The sequence below is a fragment of the Suncus etruscus genome, chromosome 10, assembly GCF_024139225.1.
Source record: "Suncus etruscus isolate mSunEtr1 chromosome 10, mSunEtr1.pri.cur, whole genome shotgun sequence".
NCBI lineage: Eukaryota > Metazoa > Chordata > Mammalia > Eulipotyphla > Soricidae > Suncus > Suncus etruscus.
This window is the reverse complement of record NC_064857.1, coordinates 6794258-6814619: the sequence shown is the minus strand read 5'-3', so window position 1 is coordinate 6814619 and position 20362 is coordinate 6794258. Positions and strand designations below refer to the sequence as shown.

The following is a 20362-nucleotide window of genomic DNA, read 5'->3' as shown; positions in this document are numbered from 1 at the left end:
ATCCTCCCTAGCAGGCCTGGTCCACCTCAAAGCCAGGTGGGGCTTGACTTTTCCTTTGCAGATCCCCTTTCCCAGCGAACCCCAGACACCACTTGTCCCCCCCCAAGCACACACCCCAAGAGAAAGCCGTCAGACATCAAGGAGCCCTTAGGCCTGGCTCCCAGGTCCCAGCAGAAACCAGAGATGAGGAGGACCACTTGTCATTGGTAGCTACAGGTGACACCTGCTCCACCTCCAGAAATTATCTTGGGGAGGTGTAGGGGGCTCATCCCAGAGTCGATTTTGAAGGTGGGAATTTGAAATGGAGACGATCAATCTCCGTCTGAGCTGCCTCCTAGCTCTTCACCACCCCAGAATCAATCAGAGAACAAGCAGGGGCTGTTGCTAGAGTCAAAAAGCCCAGATCAACCGCCTCCCCCATAGGGTCAGGAGGGAGATACACCTGAGTAGTCCCTGGGGGCCCCCTTTTCACATTTAAATGGACCCATCAGAAGGCCTGAACTGTCTGATCAGATAGATCCTTAACGGAATGCAGATAATGCAGCAGAGAAGGTTGTTGGAGTGGGGGGTAGGGGCAGAGGGCTGGCTTGAGAGGTGTTGCAAGGATTGCAGCCTGGTTAAGAAGCTTCCCCAACAACTTGAAGAGGAAGCCAACAATTGGCAAACCTGTTCCCAGTCCCAGCTGCTGGGAACTTCTGGGAAACTTCAGGTTTATGCATAGAGGTGGGGGATATAAAGGGGCAAAATGGGCAATAAATCCGGTGAGAAACAAAAAAGGACAGATCACCTTTGAGAAAAGAAAGGTTCTTTGATAAAGCTCTTTTGAAAATATGAAGAGGTATTGTTGACTCATGGGCTTCCCTTCTCCAAGTCACTTTGCCAAAAAAGATTTTTTTTGTTTGTTTTAAATACATTGGATCCGGCCCACTCACCACCCACCCACCCCTCCTTCATGCCAACATCCCAAGGGGGGGGGGGAATCAAGAAAATTTGAAGAGGAAAAACAAAGTGGGGGAATAAAGCTGGGCATACGTGGGGGAAGGGCATGTGTGAAAAATCTTGTCATGCAATGAATGTCAGATAAAAAGAAGCCTGCCACAATCCTCCAATAATCCAATAATGTGGAAAACCTCTTGGAATCGCTGAGACCAGAATGAGGTAATTTTTTTTTTTCTAGAAATCTTCACAGTGACCAGGTTCAATAGCGAAAGGAGGGTAGGGGGTAGGAAGTAAACCATTTTTGCAGGGTATATTACGAAACTGAGTGAGTTCTAAATGGGTAGAAATCTGTCATTCTTACATGTTTTAAATTTAATAACAGATTTCCGGGGTATCATTTTAGCTTTCATAAAAGGTCACCTCTCACCTTTTCTCTAGCTGCTGGAGAAAACTGCATTCAGAGAAATCTGACACAACCACAAGTACCTTCCCCCTTATTGCATTTTAGTCAGATTAACGTGGACATGAACTACATGCAATGCCATGATAGGAAGAAAGAAACACACAACTTAAAAATAACCATTGGTATTGCCAGTCCTTCTTATAAGAAATGCTACTTAAAAACACAAATCACAATACAGAGATACACTTCAAGCTCAGGAAAGGTTTCGTTCTCTTTACAAAGCATCCGAGCACTAAAGGCATGCATAAAACTGCAAAAACTAATCTTCCAATGTTCTTATTTCATAAAGGTCCAGTATTTCCATTACTACCTTGTTTGTTCATTGACTTTGGGCTCACAGTTATAGCAAAGATCAACCAATTCTCAACTGGGAAGAATCCAGGATTCTCTTCCAAAGCAAACACTTTACTGAAAAGCTTTCTTTTTTTTTTTTTTTTTTAAGAAAAAGGCAATGTACTAATCAAGAAGTATAATCGCAGAATAAGTGTCCAACAGAAAGGGGTTTCTAGAATCACAGCTGTCTTATAGTCCACATTGGAGACCAGAAATCTTAATTTTAAGCAGTTCTTTTCTTAATAATAGGTTACCTTCTTATAAAAGCGAAAGTCCATCTGCCCCAGGCAGATAAGTTTGGAAGCATTAATTCAGATAAAAAAAATCTAGCATATTCCTTCTTTCTTTGAGTATGTGAATTCTAGTGTGCTATAATGTGAGAAGTCCAACATATGACCATTATGGCATAATATCTCATTGCTCAGCTTGTCATTATTTCATTTGTAATTCTTATGTTAATGATGTTCATAATTACTATAAACAGATGTGGTAGACATTCATGTGACCTTTCATTGCAGAATGCATTCCTCGCCCATTTTTGCTTTAATTTTCCAATGTATATGAAACTGATGTGCAAAATAAAAGAGGAAAGGCATCCCAATTTTCTAAGGTTTTCCATAAATAAGTGAAAACAAAAGTCTGCATTTCAAAATATTAGAACATTCTTACCACTTAAACTGCTGTGCAGCACCATTTAAAAAAACAAAAAGCACACTGAACCCTATGCTGCTCACCAAATTGTAGCTATGAATGCCAAACAAAGGCTAGCATTTGTGGCTAAGTTGTCTCTCTCTCTCTTTTTTAATATCAAAGGTTAATGCAGCAGAATTGTGCTTCAGAACCAAGTGGCTAGCAGCTACACAGCGTTTTATTCACTCATAACTCAACTACTACCCTCTTTCCATAAAACACATTTACAATAAAATCAGTATGGATTTCATTAGCTGAAAACCTCCTCGAATTTCATTTCTTTGGCCCTAATCTATAATTAGTATGGACAGACAGGTGCAAACCCTTCTCTCCTACAGATGGCTACTGGAAATGGTGCAAAGTAACTCCTTCTGTTTAAACAACACGGAGATAACCTGCTCTGTCTTATCACTCACAATTACCTCCATTAAACCGAACTAATGTTTGCTTTAATAAAATGTTCACTGTTCTTTAAACATTATTTAGGAACTCTTCTATTAATGGCTGTAAAAGAAAATAGAAAAGAAAAAAAAAGAAAAAAGTAAACCTGGAGTTGGAAGGTGTCTCTTTAGACAATAATAACTTATCCTGGATAAAATGTTCCCATTGGTAGATGGATATATACTCTGAGGTTCACGAAGGTGTTATGGTTGGTTTGATGTTTGTTCTTTTGTATAAATAAGGTCAACTTAAAAAGTCGGTGACAAAAAATAATTTAAACAAGAAAAATGGGGGAAAGTTTCATTTCCAAAATACAGAGGTAGTTTTTTCTTTTAGCTGTTAACTTCTTATTGACTAGCTAGCTTTTAAATTCCAAATTGCATTCAGGGCACGGCTAGTAACCTAATTTCCTGTCTTTCTGTAACTTCTAATTGATTATTCTGAAAGGTGCATGGGCTCATGCTTTTCAAACACATTTAGAAAACAAACCATAAATCGAAGTATACTCTAGACAGAGGGCTTAAAAACTAATTCTATTTCACAATAACTTCTCCAAAGTCAGAGATTCTTTCTCCTTGCTTCTGCTATTAATAGTCTGTGGATCACTCCAGGATGAATACACCAAAAACTTGAAATGTCCAAACAGCAACAAATAAATAGCTTTTTCTCCAGAACTTATATAACTTACAGTAATAGACTTCAGCAAAAGGCAATTGATTCATTTTTTTTTCAGATGTAAATCCTGCAGGTGCCAGTTCTTAAGACTGCTTTGCTATGAAGGGATATGGTGCCTGCATAAGACCTCAATGAAGAAGGCTTTGCATTCAGCGCCTGTCATCTGATGTTCATATCAAAGAAGTGAGAAACAGGATTTGACAGTGAAGAATGTCCTAACCTGACAACCACTGACCAGGATTCCTATTGGAGGCATTTCTTTCTCCTCATTCCTTTTCAATGTGCATTTTTTCTTCAGTGCATTTTTCTCTAAGCTTCTATCTTACAATAAAATTTATAATAAAGGCACCTTCCATTTGTGGACTTTGTTGAAATCTATGAAGGCAATATCTGAATAGACTTTAGATAGTTATAAGATATCACCTCAATTTTTTTTAAATCAGATTCTACCCCCCAAAGCAACATTTTCTTCTCAGAAAGAAAAAATGTGTAAACATTTGTAAAAAAAAAAAAAAAGAAAAGAAATAAAAGGGAATCATCTGCAACTGCCACAATACTATCTCCCTATTTCTAGAGACTTACAATTCAGTCCTGCAGTTTGCAAGGTGCTGCTGTAAGTAGGATTTTTTATATTACAAAGATTTATGGAGGAGCTTTATAAAATCATCTTATTAAGTATTAGAAGGGTCATAGAGACTAGTTCAACAAAGGAAAATATCATTTCAAAGATTTCCGCTCTACTATGAGTTGTCCAAACATTAAAGGAAAAAAATAGACTGTTTTCTCTACTGCTTTTTTTTTTAGATATAAATTGAATGGACACTGGAGAAAAATACATACTCAAATTGTCTCAGTATTTAGATTTTCAAATACAGAAACTCCTGTCCGAGTGGCTTCCAATAAAATTATTAGTGGCTAAACTGAGACTCTTAATATATTTTTTTTCTGTCAGTCTAATTTTAAGTCAAATTTTATGCATCCAGAATCAGCTTGATTCCTTAGATGTTTTGTAGGATTTGTGAGTTTTGATAGGTGAGACCAAAGAAATACCAAGTGCTAAACAGTAAAAGGGAAGAAATTTTTTAAAAAAAAGGACAGACTACAGCTTCTTCAACATCCATCCTAGCAGCAAAGATAGAGTGCGGTCAAACCAAGATTCTCTTATGGTCAGCCCTCCCTTTAAAAATAGCCATCAGCTAAGAGAGGAAAAAAAGAAAAAGAATCTGAGAGCCCGTGTTAGGCTATCTGTAAGGTTAAAACACAATAGAACTTCAGAATAAGCAGGGAAAGAAATTCAAAGCAATATGAATTTGCTTCTGTTTGCCCATACTACTGCTGACATAAATATCCAAATAGGGGCTTTGGTGGCAGAAAAGAAACAATGGTGTTTCTTGACCTTGCCTAAGAAACTGTACACCAGACAGAAGAAACTGGGCACCACACAATACTCACATGGTAAAAGCGGGGGGGAAAAAAGCCGCTGCTATAAACTGAAAGGGGGCCCCCAACACTAACAAACCGTTTATCACCTAGCAGCTAGTCCATTTGTATTCTGGGGAGTGTGTAGTCAATTGGGCACAGACCCAGTTTCACTCCTGTTGTAGGCAGAGGGAGGGGGATGATGATCATAAAAGCCAGGGAGTGTTTTAGAATCGGTACAGATGTTTCAAAGGACACCAGGAAGGGAAACCCCTCTGTAAACCCGATTTGGGTTCCCATCGAAGGTTAGAAAGAAAAAAAAACGCTCCGGCTAGCAAACCTGACCTTTATCAGGGGGGAGAAATCAATTTGCAGCAGCTGTGGACAGCCGTTTCTATTCCAGGCCCTGGGCAAATTAATTAAGGGAAGCCAAGTTTCCTTCCCATGCAAGAGGGGCTCCAAATCGCAGGCTGCACAGAAGAAGTTGGGGTCGGAGTGGACCCCTCTCTCTTGCTCTCTCTCTTTCTGGGCCTGCAGTCCCTCACCCAAGCTTGATGCCCTGGGTCTGTCTGCACAGCTTTCTGGGGGACCTACCTACCAGCTAATCCTTAAAGCGACACAGAGATGGTTTTCTCAGGAAGCAGCCAAGCTCGGGGGCAAGTTGGCTGTGCGGTGGTGCCAGATCTCGCAGGAAAGCTCCGGAAAAAAATGTCTCCATGATGTCTTGCAAAGGGAGTCCAGTAAGGCAAGGCAAAGCAAAGCAAGCAAGAGACCTCGGGTTCCCGGACTCTCCAGCCAAATCCTCCCAAACCCCAAAGCCTGGGCCGGAGTGGAGGCGGAGAAGGGCGCTCAGGCTTCTATTTTTAGTTAAGTCTTGGTTCCCATCCTACCTCCCGGAGTCCCAGCTCTCCAACTTTTCCAAGCAAGGGGGGTCACCGCCCTTGCCCAAAGCAGCAGCAAAAAATAAAAGAAAAGAAAGACACAAAATGTGCCAATAACGTTTCTAGGGAAGGCGTCACTGTCAGTGCCAGGTCCTCCCAGACTTTGGAGAGGTACCTGGGTTCTCCCACTGGGGTGCTGGCAAGAGCGCACTCAGAACTGCATCTGGGGGACCCCAGAACGTTTGTGCATCTCCACTCTCTAGTTTCTGGAATCAACGCCAGGAATAGGTCGAGTTAGCCCTCCCGGCTTGGGTTAGTTAGGCTCCCCGAGGCTGGAGTGAACGAGGTGCTTCAAGTTCTGCTCCCCGCTTTGGAGACACCACCATCCCAGGCCAGGTTGTAACGGTTTTTGCAAGGAGGCTGTGCCAGCGGTGGAGAGCCGGGCAAGGAACCAGCTTGCCCCCACCTGGTACCCACAGGACGGGAGACGCCTCCAAAGATCTTCAGGGACTGGAGGAAGCTTGCCTGTTCCCCAGAAGCTTCTTCCCCCCCACCTCAGACCCCTTGGAATCACCGGGAAAAGTTTGCAAACGGGTTGCAGCGCGCCTGGATGCAGCTTCTCCTGCACCCGACACCTAGCTGGCAACGGGTCTCCTAAGTCCGGGTTCCACCTCTCCTGCGACAATTCTTTCCCAACCCAGCGTGCCAATAAAATAAGCTTTTTCCCTTCCTGCAACCACACACCAATCCCCTTGCCAAACTGGCCAACGCACCACCGCAGGCACCGTGACCCATCCATAGTGTGGGTGGCTCAGTTGTGCAGAAGATGCACACTTAATTTTATTTTCCCTCCTCGGAAAGGTGGACGGAGGGGAATTTTCACAGCAAGCTGCATCCTCGGCTGAAGTTCAGTGTCAGCCATCTATCGCCAGACCCGGAGTCGTGTGGACCGTTATCTAGGCGCCTCTCGGGCTGGTGCGCAATTTCCAATTCGCGTTGCGCTCCTTGGATAAACCAGGGCTCGGAGCATCTCTGCTCCAAGATGCACATGCCATGCGATGCTTGGGGGTCATGGGTATCATCCTCGCTCCTAAATAAGAGCCGGAGTGGAGTCCTCGTGCCTGGCATTCGCCTTAGCCCACTCACCCACCCACCCACCCGCCCAAGCCGACCCAAACCAAGCCAAGCTACTCACACTGAACGGGGCTGGAGAGTCCCACCATCCGCTACGGGTTCCGAGCTGCAGATCAAACTTTCCTTGGTAGTGGGTTGTGCCAGCCAGTCAGCCAGCCAGCCAGCCAGCCCCCCTAGGGGCCAGCCTAGGCAGTGGGGAGAGAGAGAAAGAGAGAGAGAGAGGCAAAACGGTGCCAACTCCGGAGTCCACGGCCACTTGCGCAATTACGCGCTCGCCTCTCCAAGAAGGAGGAGAGGTCGGTTTGGGGGGGGGGGTAAAGACAAAAAAATCAATGCCAAAAATGTGCCAAATGCACACACACAAAAATACCTAAAGCCCAGGGGGGTGGGGAAAGCCAGCCCCCCAAGGCAGTCTCCTCCTCCTCCTCCTCCTCCTCCACGCAGAAACCCAGATTTGGTGGCCTCCCCTTCCTTCCTTCCTTCCTCCTCGTCCAGCCTTCCTTCCTTCCTTTCCTCTCTCCTTTCCTCGGAGGCTTCTTCTCTCTCTCTCTCAGTCGCTGCTAGTTGCGGTGGGTGGCAGACAAATGGGGGTGTGGGGGGCTGGCGCAGGGGATGGCCACGCTGTCACAGCACAGGCGCAGGCATGGGTGTCTGCGTCTGCCTCCTCTGCCTCTGCCTCTGCCTGTGTCTCTGCCTGCGTCTCGCCCGCCCTGCTCCGCTGTCGGGCAGGCAAGGAGGCGCGCTGGATGTGCAGGGCAGCCGGGTGGCCGCCGGGGAGCAGGAGCGCACCGACTCACTGCGCCCGCCCTGCCCGCCCGCACCCAAGGCCCGCTCCCAAGGCGCGCGCATCACACACACACCCGCGCCCCGGGGCTGGTGCAGCGGGCGCTCCCGGCTCCCAGGTGCAAGGAGGAGGGGGAGGAAGGAGGAGGGAGATAAGGAAGAGTGGGAGGGAGGAGGAGGGAGAGGAGGAGGAGGAGGAGGAGGAGGAGGGGTGGAGGGGGAGAAAGAGGAGGAGAGGAGGGGGAGAGAGGGAGAGGAGGACGAAGAGGAGGAGGGAGAGGAAGAGGAAGAAAAGGAGGGAGGAGGAAGAGGAGGAAGGAGAAGGAAGAGGAGGGGGAGGAGAGGGAGGAGGAGGAAAAGAAGAGGGAGGAAGAGGAGGAGGAGGGGGAGGAGGGGGAAAAGAAGAGGGAGAAGGAAGAGGAGAGAGAGAAAGAAGAGGAGGGAGTACGAAGAAGAGGAGGAAGAAGAGGAAAAGGAGGAGGGAGGAGGGAGAGGAAGAGGAGAAAAAGGAGGAGGAAGGAGGAGGAGGGAGAGGAAATGGAGGAGGAAGAGGAGTAAAAGGAGGAGGGAGGAGGAGGAGGGAGAGGAAATGGAGGAGGAAGAGGAGTAAAAGGAGGAGGGAGGAGGAGGGAGATGAGGAAGAGGGGAGGGAGGAGGAGGGGGAGGAGGAGAATGGAAGAGGCGATTGATGGGAGTCTGGAGGTGGGAGGCATCTGTGTGGCTCAGGAGAGGGGGGCATGAAGGTCAAGTATATGTTAACAGTGGGCTGGCCGGGGCTGGTAGGGGTGCGCACCAGGGCGCAGGGTTTCCCTCCTCCTTCCCTCCCTCCAGGCCTCACCCTCTCCAGCCGCCTGGCCTTGGTGCTGAAGCCTTCCCAGACCGCCTGCTCCCAGGCCAGCCCATGTGCCCCGCAGTCACCCAAGAGGAGCACTTTCCCCTGGCCATCTGGAGCATCACTGAGGCCACCCCTGGTCCCCTCTCTGGCTGCCATGACAGCTCTGCTCCTGCTGCTGGAAGCTCAGCCATTCTCAGCTCGCCTGCTCTAATCCCCTTCTGTTGAGCTGATCTGCACACTGACTGTTGTTTGCTAGAGCATTAGATGACAGCCTCAGAGAAAACAATTATCTTTTTACTTTATTTTTTTTGCCCTCCCCCTTTGTTTTTCTACTTCTTGGAAAATAAAAAATGCCCCCAAAATGCCAAAAAACAAAATGCCATCATGGACCATGAAGAGCTATTCTATGTAGCTCATCATGGCTTTTATGTTGGGTTTAAGTTGTTGGGTTGGGTTTGGGCTTGGGAATCTACTTTCCCAACCCCACTCCTAAATATTAATATCAATCCTTGGAAGGGGAAAAGGGGGTGAAAGAATTCCAGATATGTGCAGAGTAAATAAATAATCCCTTGGTGAGCTGGGACTGACCATTTGTTTGCACGGAATTTCCACCAAAAAGGGGGGGGGGGTCTTGAATCATGATGAAAATGTTAATATGTAGGTCAACTATGATCAGATAATGGCTTGCAGTGATAAGTCAAATTAAATCTTTGCAAATGATTATGGAGTGGTGCCAGCACTGCAAATGTTATTGTATTGAGTGCCACAATTGGAAATCCTGCTCTGAAGTATGCTTTTTCTCCCAACTGGCCAAAATCAATACAAAATGTCCTATGTGTAAGTTTTTAAATCTCTTCTTCACAAAGGAAAAGAATATGTTTTACGGCAGTACAGTACAAGTCTGTCTGATATAGGAGACATTCGCAGATTTTATTTTGCAAAGAAGTGCTGCAGATATTTAAGAGTCACCCCTCCTCTCCTCCCATCCTTTTAAACCCAGCTGGAGTTTCAAATTCTGAAGTCTTTTTAGACTACTAATTTTTACTAATCCATTTCCAGAATACACTCATTGTACATTCTGCCCTAACCTTGGGACATTTGACTAATGAATTATAATGGATTAATGAATTGTAATGTTATCTTGGTATTTGATATTTTGATGATCTTAATTTGAATCTCAAATTTTAACAACTTGTACATTTTGTAGCGAGTTCTGCCGCGCAGCTCTGAATTTTTTGCTAGTGCCCAATCTTAGCAATATTATGCTCTCAAAATATAAAAATTTTAATACGCTTATTACAACTCCTTTGTGTAGGAATTATAGTAAAGCTCACTTACATTTTCCTTAAGGAATCAAGCCATCTTTGATGTTCTGATTCAGTGAATTGTTTCTTCTGTCCCCCAAGTTAAAAATTATAATGTGAATTCATGAACTACAAACTCATCTTTATTCATTTTTATATAAATTGACATCAGAATGGGAATGAATCTTAAAAAATAGTGTCTTTTAAAAGCATATTAAAAATTAAAATCCACAATTTTAATGTATAAAATAGGGAAAGTAAAAATATATATTATTTTTCTTCTGTAAGTGTACCAATGTAGGTGTGAAATGACAATAGAAATGTTAAGCTTCAAAACTGATGAAAGTAGATTGCAGAAAATCAAAAGAGTTTCTGTACTTCTGAGCTCTATGCACAACACCAAAGCATAAACTTAAATCATATTTTATGAATCTACAAAATTCAGAGCATCTTCTGAGGGGAGAAATCATTATTCTCATTAATTTTTTAATGCCCATCCATCTTTTCACTTGATTGGGTTTTACATTAACAAGAATCTATCACCAAATATGAATTGTTATAAATTCTGGAAACAGCATCTGAAGAATCTACTTTCTTGGACTGATGCAGAATGTTTCAGGCATTCCTTGATCCCATTTACCATCCCTTTTAAAAGTCTCCTCTGGGATGTTTTTTCCTGCATTATCTACTAACCCTTTATTTCAAGCATATAATAATAATAAAAGTCAGCTGGAGCACAAAGTGATTGTTGCATTGTAAAATCTAAGAAAACATATTGAATTAAAAGGGAAGAGTCGATTGATATGTGTGGTCAGAGGGCAAGGATTAACTGAAAGCAGGGTAAGTACACAAATACTTGGTTACATCAGTTTTGAGGTGTTATTAATGACGTAGCATTCAAAACAAGAGACATTGTGGATATACTTTCCTAAACCAATGTGAAGAGACAGAGATTCTTATTATATCACCTATCTGCCACTCCCAAGAGATCAGGTTACTCTACCTTTAAGAATATTTTTTGGCTTGATGTCCCTTGGGGGGAGGGGGGAATACAACAAAAGTTGAAAATACATTTTTCAAAGAAAGTATAGAAAAATTAGCCCCCGAGAGAAATCATTAGTTTGAAAAATAATAGACACGCAAATGTGTTAAACTATAAAATCATTCCTAGCCATTTTTTCTTACACTTTTTTTTAATAACAGCATTAAATTTTTATTATTTGTAGAAAACAGTTCTTTCCAGTTGCCAGTTTACTTTTCCGGGAATGTATCCTAAAGGTGCCTTTTGTTTTCCTTTAAACCCAGACTGAAAAAGAAAAGAAAAGCAGTTTTTGATACAGATTTCAGATGAGTGCTTTTTACTTTATTAGAGAGGTGGTTCGCCTCTCACAAAAGGAATTTCTATACAAAATGTTAACAGTACTTAATTAACACTCTTAAAATCTCTTTCATATGGATCTTAAAGTTTAAATGCTTCTCAAGCTGTGATTTATTATACCTCGAAAACAACCTCCTGTTATCTTAGGTTGATAAAACTCCCAAGCTACCATATTCCCTATTCTGAACAAAAATTGTTTATGACGTGTGAAATAGAATATGATAAACATAAAAAAATGGCAGGCACTCACTACTTTCTAACAAATTTTCAATTTAGCCAATATTTGCAGTTTCTCCTTTGCTGTGTGATTTTGCAGTGTGGTTAACTTTGTGAGTTTGTGTGAACAAGTTTAATGCCAAATATCTTACCACTTTGTTGTTTATGATTGTATTTTGGAATTTGGGCTACAAATAAAAGATTAGATCTTAGATGTGTATGTTATTCTATAGTAGTGGAGTCACATATATCTAGTACAGACTCATTATGGTATAAATATCTTAACCATTAGAAGACTATTTTTTTGTTTGTTTATTTTTGGGCCACACCCGGTGACACTCAGGGGTTACTGTTGGCATGCGCTCAGAAATCTCTCCTGGCTTGGGGAACCATATGGGACACCACTGTCCATCCTAAGTTAGCCGTGCAAGGCAGACGCCTTACCACTTGTGGCACTGCTCTGGCCCCTAGGAGACTTTATCTTAAGTTACTACGCAGACTATTTTTCAAAATAAGACATTTGTAAAATAAACTGAAAATAAATTGTAATTACTGCTTTGAATGAAACAATTGGTTCAGTATGATTGATTTATTTTTGTAGGGTTTTGTTTTGGTTTTTATTTGGGACCTTTACCTAATGGTGCTCAAGGCATTCTCCTGGCTCTGCTCAGCGATTACTCCTGGTAGTTCTCAGGGTTCCATATAGGGTGCTGGGATTAAAGCTGGGTCAACCACTTTGTTTGTTTTGTTTTTGTTTTTGGTCCACACCCGGTGACCTCAGGGGTTAATCCTGGTTATTTGCTTAGAAATCACTCCTGGCTTGGGGAAACATATGGGATGCTGGGAATCAAACCTAGGTCTGTCCTGGGTCAGCCACGTGCAAGACAAATGTCCTACCGCTGCACTATTGCTCCAGCCCCACCAGAGTTATTTTTATATTTATTTACTATCCCTATGTGTTCAGATAGTCATGTGGTTTATTTATTTGTTTTCTGTTTTCTTTTTTTTTTTTTGGTTATGTGGAGAAGGGTAGTGATTTATTTGTTTATTTATTTATTTATTTATTTATTTATTTATTTATTTATTTATTTATTTATTTATTTTGGTTTGGGGCCCCACACTTGGCTGTGCTCAGGGCTTTCTCCTGGCTCAGCAGAAATGACATAAAATAAAACATGTGCCTAAATGCTATACATAGACATGTTTTTATATACACAACTCACCGATCTAGCCATCATTCCATGTGACATTTTATGACTTGGGGGAATCCAACTCAGATCTTCAGGCACATGTAGCATGTACTCTGCAATTGAGAGACATCCTCTGAATTTATTTAATATCGTATAGTTAATCCATGAAAAAAGTTGCGAAATAAAAATCAAATTCACATTTCTAATTTTTTTTGGGGGGTGCACACCCGGCGGTGCTCAGGGCTTACTCCTGGCTGTCTGCTCAGAAATAGATCTTGGCAGGCACGGGGGATCATATGGGACGCTGGGATTTGAACCAACCACCTCAGGTCCTGGATGGGCTGCTTGCAAGGCAAACGACGCTGTGCTATCTCTCTGGCCCCTCACGTTTCTAATTTAAATTGAATACTTCCCACTTCTACTTTATTTTTTGGGGGGAGGGGTTAGGCTACACCCAGCAGTGCTCAGGGTTTAGTCCTGGCTCTGTACTCAGAGATTACGCAAACCTTGCAGATTTAAGGGACCAAATGGGATGCCAGGGATCAAATCTAGGTCAACTGTGTGCCAGACAAACACCCTACCCACTGTGCTATCATTCCGCCCCCGACTTCTACTTTTAAAAGTTGATTTTAGGGGCCGGAGAGATAGCATGGAGGTAAGGCGTTTGCCTTTCATGCAGAAGGTCATCGGTTCGAATCCCGGCATCCCATATGGTCCCCCGTGCCTGCCAGGAGCAATTTCTGAGCATGGAGCCAGGAGTAACCCCTGAGCACTGCCGGGTGTGACCCAAAAACCACAAAAAAAAAAAAAAAAAAAAAAAAAAAAAAAAAGTTGATTTTAAAGCACCATAAAAGCACCAGGGGTTACACTATATAGTACAGCAGGCACTTGCCTTGAATGTGGTTAACCATTGCTCCAAAACAAAACAAAACAAAAACACTATTAACTAGAATAAAATTACCTTACATTTTGGTTGAAATTTTATATTCTGTTTGTATTGAACGTACACAGAGAAGTTATTCTCTTTTCTCTTTTATTCCTTTTTGTGGGGGTGGAGGGGTAGATGGTAGTGTGAGATTTTGTTGTTTTTGTGTTGTTTTGGGGCCACACACTCAACATTGTTTAGAGCCTAGTCCTGGCTTTGTGTTTAGGGGTCATTCCTGGCCAGTTTAGGGTATTCTTTGAGAAGCTGATGACAGATTTCAAGTCAGCTACATGCAAGGTAAGCTCCCTGCCTGCTGTGTGAAATAACATTTCTTATTTTAACGGACAGTTATTTGGTTTCTATTCTTCTCAGTTAGGTGCACGTTACTATGTTATGAGCGCACAAAGACTGATCTCTTTTTTTGTAGTTGTTATTCACCCATCAGTGCTTGGCGTACAGTAGGTGCTCAGTAAAGATTTGTGGAATGATTCATGAATACATTTTAAAAGCTCCATAACTTAACTTGTTCTTTTTTGTCTTTGGGGTGTTTGGCCACACCCAGTAGTGCTCGGGGCTGCTGTCTGCATGGTGCTCTGTACACCTGCAATGCTGGGATCAAACCTAGAGCTCATGTGTGTAAAATATGTGGTCAGCCTACTGAGCTCTCTGTCTCTCCAGCCATGACCTGTATTTAAATCAAGAAAGTGTGAGTAGCTTAAGATAAAAGGCTTCTATGTTGTTTTATTTGTGTAATTCAGTACTTGAAATAGTGGTAATTATATTATGGAAAAACATTTAAATATGTTCCTTTGTAATTTTACTGTTTATAAAATTATTTAAGATTCTTCAGCAAAGCACAAGCATATCCTAAGTTTTTAGTTATAAGTTATAATAAACTAAAAAAAATTAAATAGGATATAAAGAAAGGAAATTGAAGCTAGGAGGATCTTACAAACAATGAATGATTCCTTCTACGCTTCTATAGTAGTTGAACCACATATTATTCAATACACACATCAATATGCAATAAAAATTCACAAGCTGTTTAATTTGTCTGGGGTATGATCTCATTCTTTCCCATAATTATTATATCATTGATAGTTTACATAATTCAGATTGTTTTAATGGTGTTTATCCTTAGTAAAAAATCATCTTTATTTGGAAATTTATGACTTAGTTTTACAGGTTAAGTGTTTCTATACTCACATTAAATTTACCCTTTAAAAATGCACGTTACAGTGTTTTAATCGACTAATTTTCCCTAAATTTTTAAAAAAATATAAAATTACTCTATTCCAACACTCCATTCAGTTGAAGCCCTTATCATCTCATAAGACTATTTTCATGAAGATATCACCACATCACTGTAGTTAGTTATTTTATCCACCTCAGGGGAGAAGAACAGCAGCCAACTCAGCCAACTGGCTCAGAGCACAACAGTAGGAAAAAGAAGAAAATTTTGGCCAACAAAACTGTAGCAAATATAGACCATTGTTAATCATATTGAGTACAAGGGATTTTGTGCCAGTCTTTTTTTTTTTTTTCTTCATGAGAATTGTCTCTACCAATTACAGAGCCAGAAAATGCTGTATCCAGGATTTAATGAGAATCCCCTTCCAAACCACACCTCTACACACAGACACAAACACACATACACACACACTAACTCATATACACATGGTTGTATGTATGTAGACATAGCTTAAGAGGGCTGGAGTATGTTTTGCATGGAAGCACTGGATTTGATCGCCAGCACCACCACAGTAATTTTTCCTGAGCATTGTACCATGAGTAGAACCACCTTCTCCCCAAACCAGCAAAAATGGCCATAAAAGCATGCAACAATACCAATAACAACATAACAACAAAATAAAGCAAACAGTCCTCCCAGACTTCATCTGTACCTTTGAAGAAATCAATCGGTCAAAGAACCTGTTGACACCTATAAAACCACAGGATTGATTATGTCAATCATCTAGTTTCCCTACATGCTTTATAATTGGTTCCAATTTCCTGAAGGGAAATACATCATTTTTTTTTAGTACTCTGTATTTTATTTCTTAATTTAGTTTTATCCCCTCTTTACACTTGCCCCTTGGTGGTTGTGGAGGTCACTGCCACAACCAGAGGACACACACACACACACACACACACACACACACACACATCTTGTTGTGGTGCTCATACATTGGTCACTGTGATGCCATTCAGTTCCGGTTTAGAGGTCAAACTCTACGGTACACAGGGACTCAGTACTGACTGTGTCTTTGAAGGGTGGTTGCTCTCAGTATTGGCAATCAAACCTAGGCCTCCCGCATGCAAAGCCTGTTGAGCCCTCTCCAGCTATGTGGTATCATCTAAATGTATTTCATGGAAATTGAATATTCTTTGTGTCAAAAAATAACAAATATATTTCAATTGAATTTATCTCAAACTTAAGGGCCAGAACAGTAGTATAGTGGAGAAAGTTCTTGCATGCGGCTGACCTGGGTTCAATCCCAGGCACCCCATATGGTCCCCCATGCTCACCAATTTGATTCCTGAGTGCGGAGTCAAGAGTAAGCCCTGATTAGTGCCACTTGTGCTCAAAAACTATTTGAAAAATAAATATCTCAGGCCAAAGCGGTGGCACAGCAGTAGGGTGTCTGCCTTACACTTGCTAACCTAAGATGAACCGCGGTTCAATCCCCCTGGTGTCCCATGTGGTCCCTCAAGCCAGGAATGATTTCTGAGTGCACAGCCAAGAGTGACCCCTGAGAGTCACCAGGTGTGGCCCGAAAACAAACAAACAAAAAATAAAATAAATTATTGACAACTTTACATCACACCTTCCCATCCTTACATATGGAACCTCACTTTCATAACTGAATCATAGCAAGCAAATAGAATATAAGTGCTCATAAAATATTTATATAACACGGAGGACCTTGAATTCACAACAGAATAGCAGCAAGCTTATGATGAACAGGTATTTAACACCTCTGCTCAGACACCTTTAACCGAAGGGTAAAGGGAAAAAGACAAAAAGGGAGAGAAATAGAGCCAGAGAAGTAAGAAGATGAGGAAGGAAAATAATATCAAAATAATGATCAAAGATCATGGGTTAATCATTTTATAGGGGTGTGGCATAGCTACATATCCAAACCATAGGGTCAACAAGCTGAAAACATGAGATTCCAACTATAACCACCAGACTTAAAACAAGTACCTGCCGGGGCTGGAGAGATAGCATGGAGGGTAAGGCATTTGCCTTTCATGCAGAAGGTCATCGGTTCGAATCCCGGCATTCCATATGGTTGCCTGCCAGCAGCGATTTCTGAGCATGAAGTCAGGAGTAACCCCTGAGCGCTGCCAGGTGTGACCCAAAAACCAAAAAAAAAAACCAACCAAACAAACAAACAAACAGAAAAAAGTACCTGCCAAAGTAGGGGACCAGGGAGGAAGGGAAGTTGACAATGGTGTTGGGATTGGTGCTAGAATATTGCCCTAAAACTTAACTATTAATTACATTGTAAATCACAGTTCTTGAATAAAATTTAAAAAATAATAAAATAATGATCCTTATCAGTAATAAAAATAAGTAATAAATAATAAGCATGCAGAAGGACAGTAGTTAGAATTCCGGCATCCCATGTGGTCCCGTGAGCCTGCTGGGAGAGATTCCTGAGTGTAGAGCCAGAATTAACTCCTGAGCGCTGCCTGGTGTGACCCAAAAACCAAAAACTAAAACAACAAACAAACCCCTTCACACTTACATTCATTGCAGTGCTATTTACAATAGCCAGTCTCTGTAAACAACCCAGGTGACCGATAACAGATGAGTGGCTAAAGAAACTGTGGTACATAAACACAATGAAATACTATGCAGCTGTCAGGAGAGATGATGTCATAAAATTTTCCTATATATGATGGACATGGAAACTATTATGCTGAGTGAAATAAGTCAGAGGAAATGAGATGGACACACTCATCTATGGGTTTTCAGAAAAAATAAAAGACATTATTGTAATAATACCCAAAGACAATAGAGACGAGGGCTGGAAGGAACGGCCCAAATATAAAGCTCACCACAAAGAATGGTGCATGCAGTTAGAGAAATAACTACACTGACAACTACAACAACAATGTTAATCAGTGAGAGGAGTAGAGTGCCTGTCTCAACTACAGGTCCTAGGGGGTCAAGGAGGAGGAAGATGGGGAGGGGCCATTGGTGGTGGGAAGGTTGCACTGGTGAAGGGGGAGTGTTCTTTTTAAAAAGAAAAGTTTTAAAAATAAAAAATAAAATAAAAGGAAAATGGAATGCTATTTTGCCTGTATTATAAATAAAAGTATGCTCTAAAAAGAAATAAACTTGCCAAAGTGGGGCTGAAGAGAAAATACCGTTGAGAGAGAGCTTGTGCAGTGCGCACAGCTTGCCCAGGTTCCATCCCTGCACCTTATTATAATCTTCAATAGGAGTGATCCCCAATCACAAAGCCTAGAATAAACCCTGAGCACTTTGGGGTGTGACCCTCAAACGTACAAAAGCAGAGCCTCAGTACAGGGGTTAAAACACTTTGCCTTAACAAACAAAAAGATGCTTGCCTTGCTTGGGGGACAACTCTTGTTTTCTCCCTAAATACTCCCTAAGTACTCCCTAAGTATGGTCCCCCACAACCTTCCCTAATCCCCTCTCACAGAACAGAGAGCACTGACGCATGTTACCCGCCCTAAAATTTAGCTTGATTAGACAGAGCTGCAGAAGAACAGGGGGTTTTCCTTGTTCCTTAAGGAGTCCATAACTGTCCTTGGCCAGGGATTATAGTTTTCTAGTTCAAAGGAGAAGAAGCTCTGAACTCATTAATTCAGGGTATGCAGATAATTTTAAATTTCTTGTACATAGCCCTTGGTGGGTGGTTTCTTCATTCTTCTATTGAGAGATGAGCGCAAGGGTGCTGTCGGTGAGTTGATGCATTATGAACTCCATGGCACAAGGCAGAGTCAGCCCAGGTTGTTCAGCTCAGCCACTTATGAAATGAGTTTACTTCATGCTATTGACATGTTTTGACAATCGTGCCATAGTGCACTGGTTTAACTGAAAGGCCTAGTGCTTTTAAAGTTTAATGACTGTTGAAGACTAATAAGAACAGGCACATTTATGCATTTTTCACAAATGCACACATGGGGACATTTTCACCTGTAAACATTCTGTTTGGGTCTGCAAGAGGGCATTTGAACTTTGAGAGGAAGAAGGCCAGGGCAGGTCTATTTCTTGTAACTTCATTTATCATTTTTGTTTTGTTTTGTTTTGTTTTTGAGCCACACCAGGTTACTCCTGGCTATGCACTCAGAAATTGCTCCTGGCTTGTGGGACCATATGGGATGGCGGGGATTGAACCAAGGTTCATCCTGGTCAGCCGTGTGCAAGGCAGACGCCCTACTACTGCGCCATTACTCTGGCCACATAACTGCTTTTAAATCTTTTGAGCTCAAAGACTATCCATTCAAAGACCTTACAACTGAAAAAATAATTCGTGTAATTTGACAGTGATTCTAACAGAGTTCCTCTCCCTATCAATAATTGGTTATAGTTTGGGCAATACAGGCCTCATTTATTTTCACCTCATTGGATACTTTAATGACAATCAATTTATGTTCAATCTGCAGAATGCTATTTTTTTCAGGCTAGAACCAGGAACACATACTAATAAATTTGGGCTGCAATCTGATCGAATCTGACTTTTTCCCACCTCTTACTACTGTTTCTAACATTGGCGAGGATTTATATGTTATTTTTCTGAACAATTTATTTAATTTAAAAGGAATTATTTAAGACAGTTTCCATTCCTGTGATTACATCTCTAGTGCCAGAGATATCTGCATTTTAAAATGCACCACATATTTTCATAAGTACTCTACAATTCCCTAGGCTTAGAGCTTTTTGGTATTCCAGTTTCCTCCGAACTTAACTTAATGTCTTCACGCATGTTCCATGTATGTATGTGTGTGTACATAATCAGGATTCAACATTTCTTCACCTAGGCAATGTGGTAGAAAACTGATTTAAAGCATTCCTATTTTCTGTGAAGCTAAATTTGTTGAAAAGAATAAAAAAATTAAGTTTAGTAGCCTATAACAAAAATATCTTCAGAAAGTAATGAGAGAGGCAGGATAAACAACGGGGCTGAGTTTGCTTTGAAGTTTGAATCATTGTTATTTTAATAGAGTGGGAAATTCATTTAGATAGTGGGATCTGATAGTCAACCAATTAAATTTCTTTTGTTTACATTAATGCTGTTTAAAAGTTTTATTAGCCATAGCCATGTTATTATTATCTTCATTATCATCATTTCTAAATTGGGAAAAATAAGGTACATAAGGTACAGAGGTGTGAGAAAGACGCATAGGTACAGAAAATGCCTGGTTTATGTGATTATTTTTAACTTTACATTTACATTTACATTATACATTATAAGTAATTTATTTAAATAACTAATGGTATAAGGGTCAGAGCAATAGAACTGGCTGAGTACTAGTCTAGCACACGGTAGACCTAAATTCAAGCTCAATTATACCCCTGAACTGGTTAAGAGTAATCCCTGAGCACTGTCAAGTATAACCAAAACATACATCCACACATACAGACATATTAATGATAAACACTCCATAAAAACCACTATTGTAACAGTGAGGGAAATAACAAAAATGTACCATTACATCTGTTCAGGCTTTTCACTTTGAGGAGTCACACTCAAACTATGTTTAGGACTTACTCCT

General features: G+C 41.5%; 1 protein-coding gene across 2 annotated transcripts in view; it reads right to left on the bottom strand.

Annotated features, from left to right (window-relative positions):
• RUNX1T1 (RUNX1 partner transcriptional co-repressor 1) overlaps positions 1–7447 on the bottom strand; it is a 177147-nt gene extending 169700 nt beyond the window's left edge. Inside the window, exon 1 of one of the 2 annotated variants that reach the window (XM_049782120.1) lies at positions 7037–7447. In XM_049782120.1, the coding sequence (XP_049638077.1) occupies positions 7037–7064 (28 nt within the window). In that variant the 5' untranslated portion in view covers positions 7065–7447. The remainder of the gene's footprint in view (positions 1–7036) is intronic. The other variant, XM_049782119.1, reaches the window with a different exon arrangement.
• Between the last annotated feature and the right edge of the window lie 12915 nt (positions 7448–20362).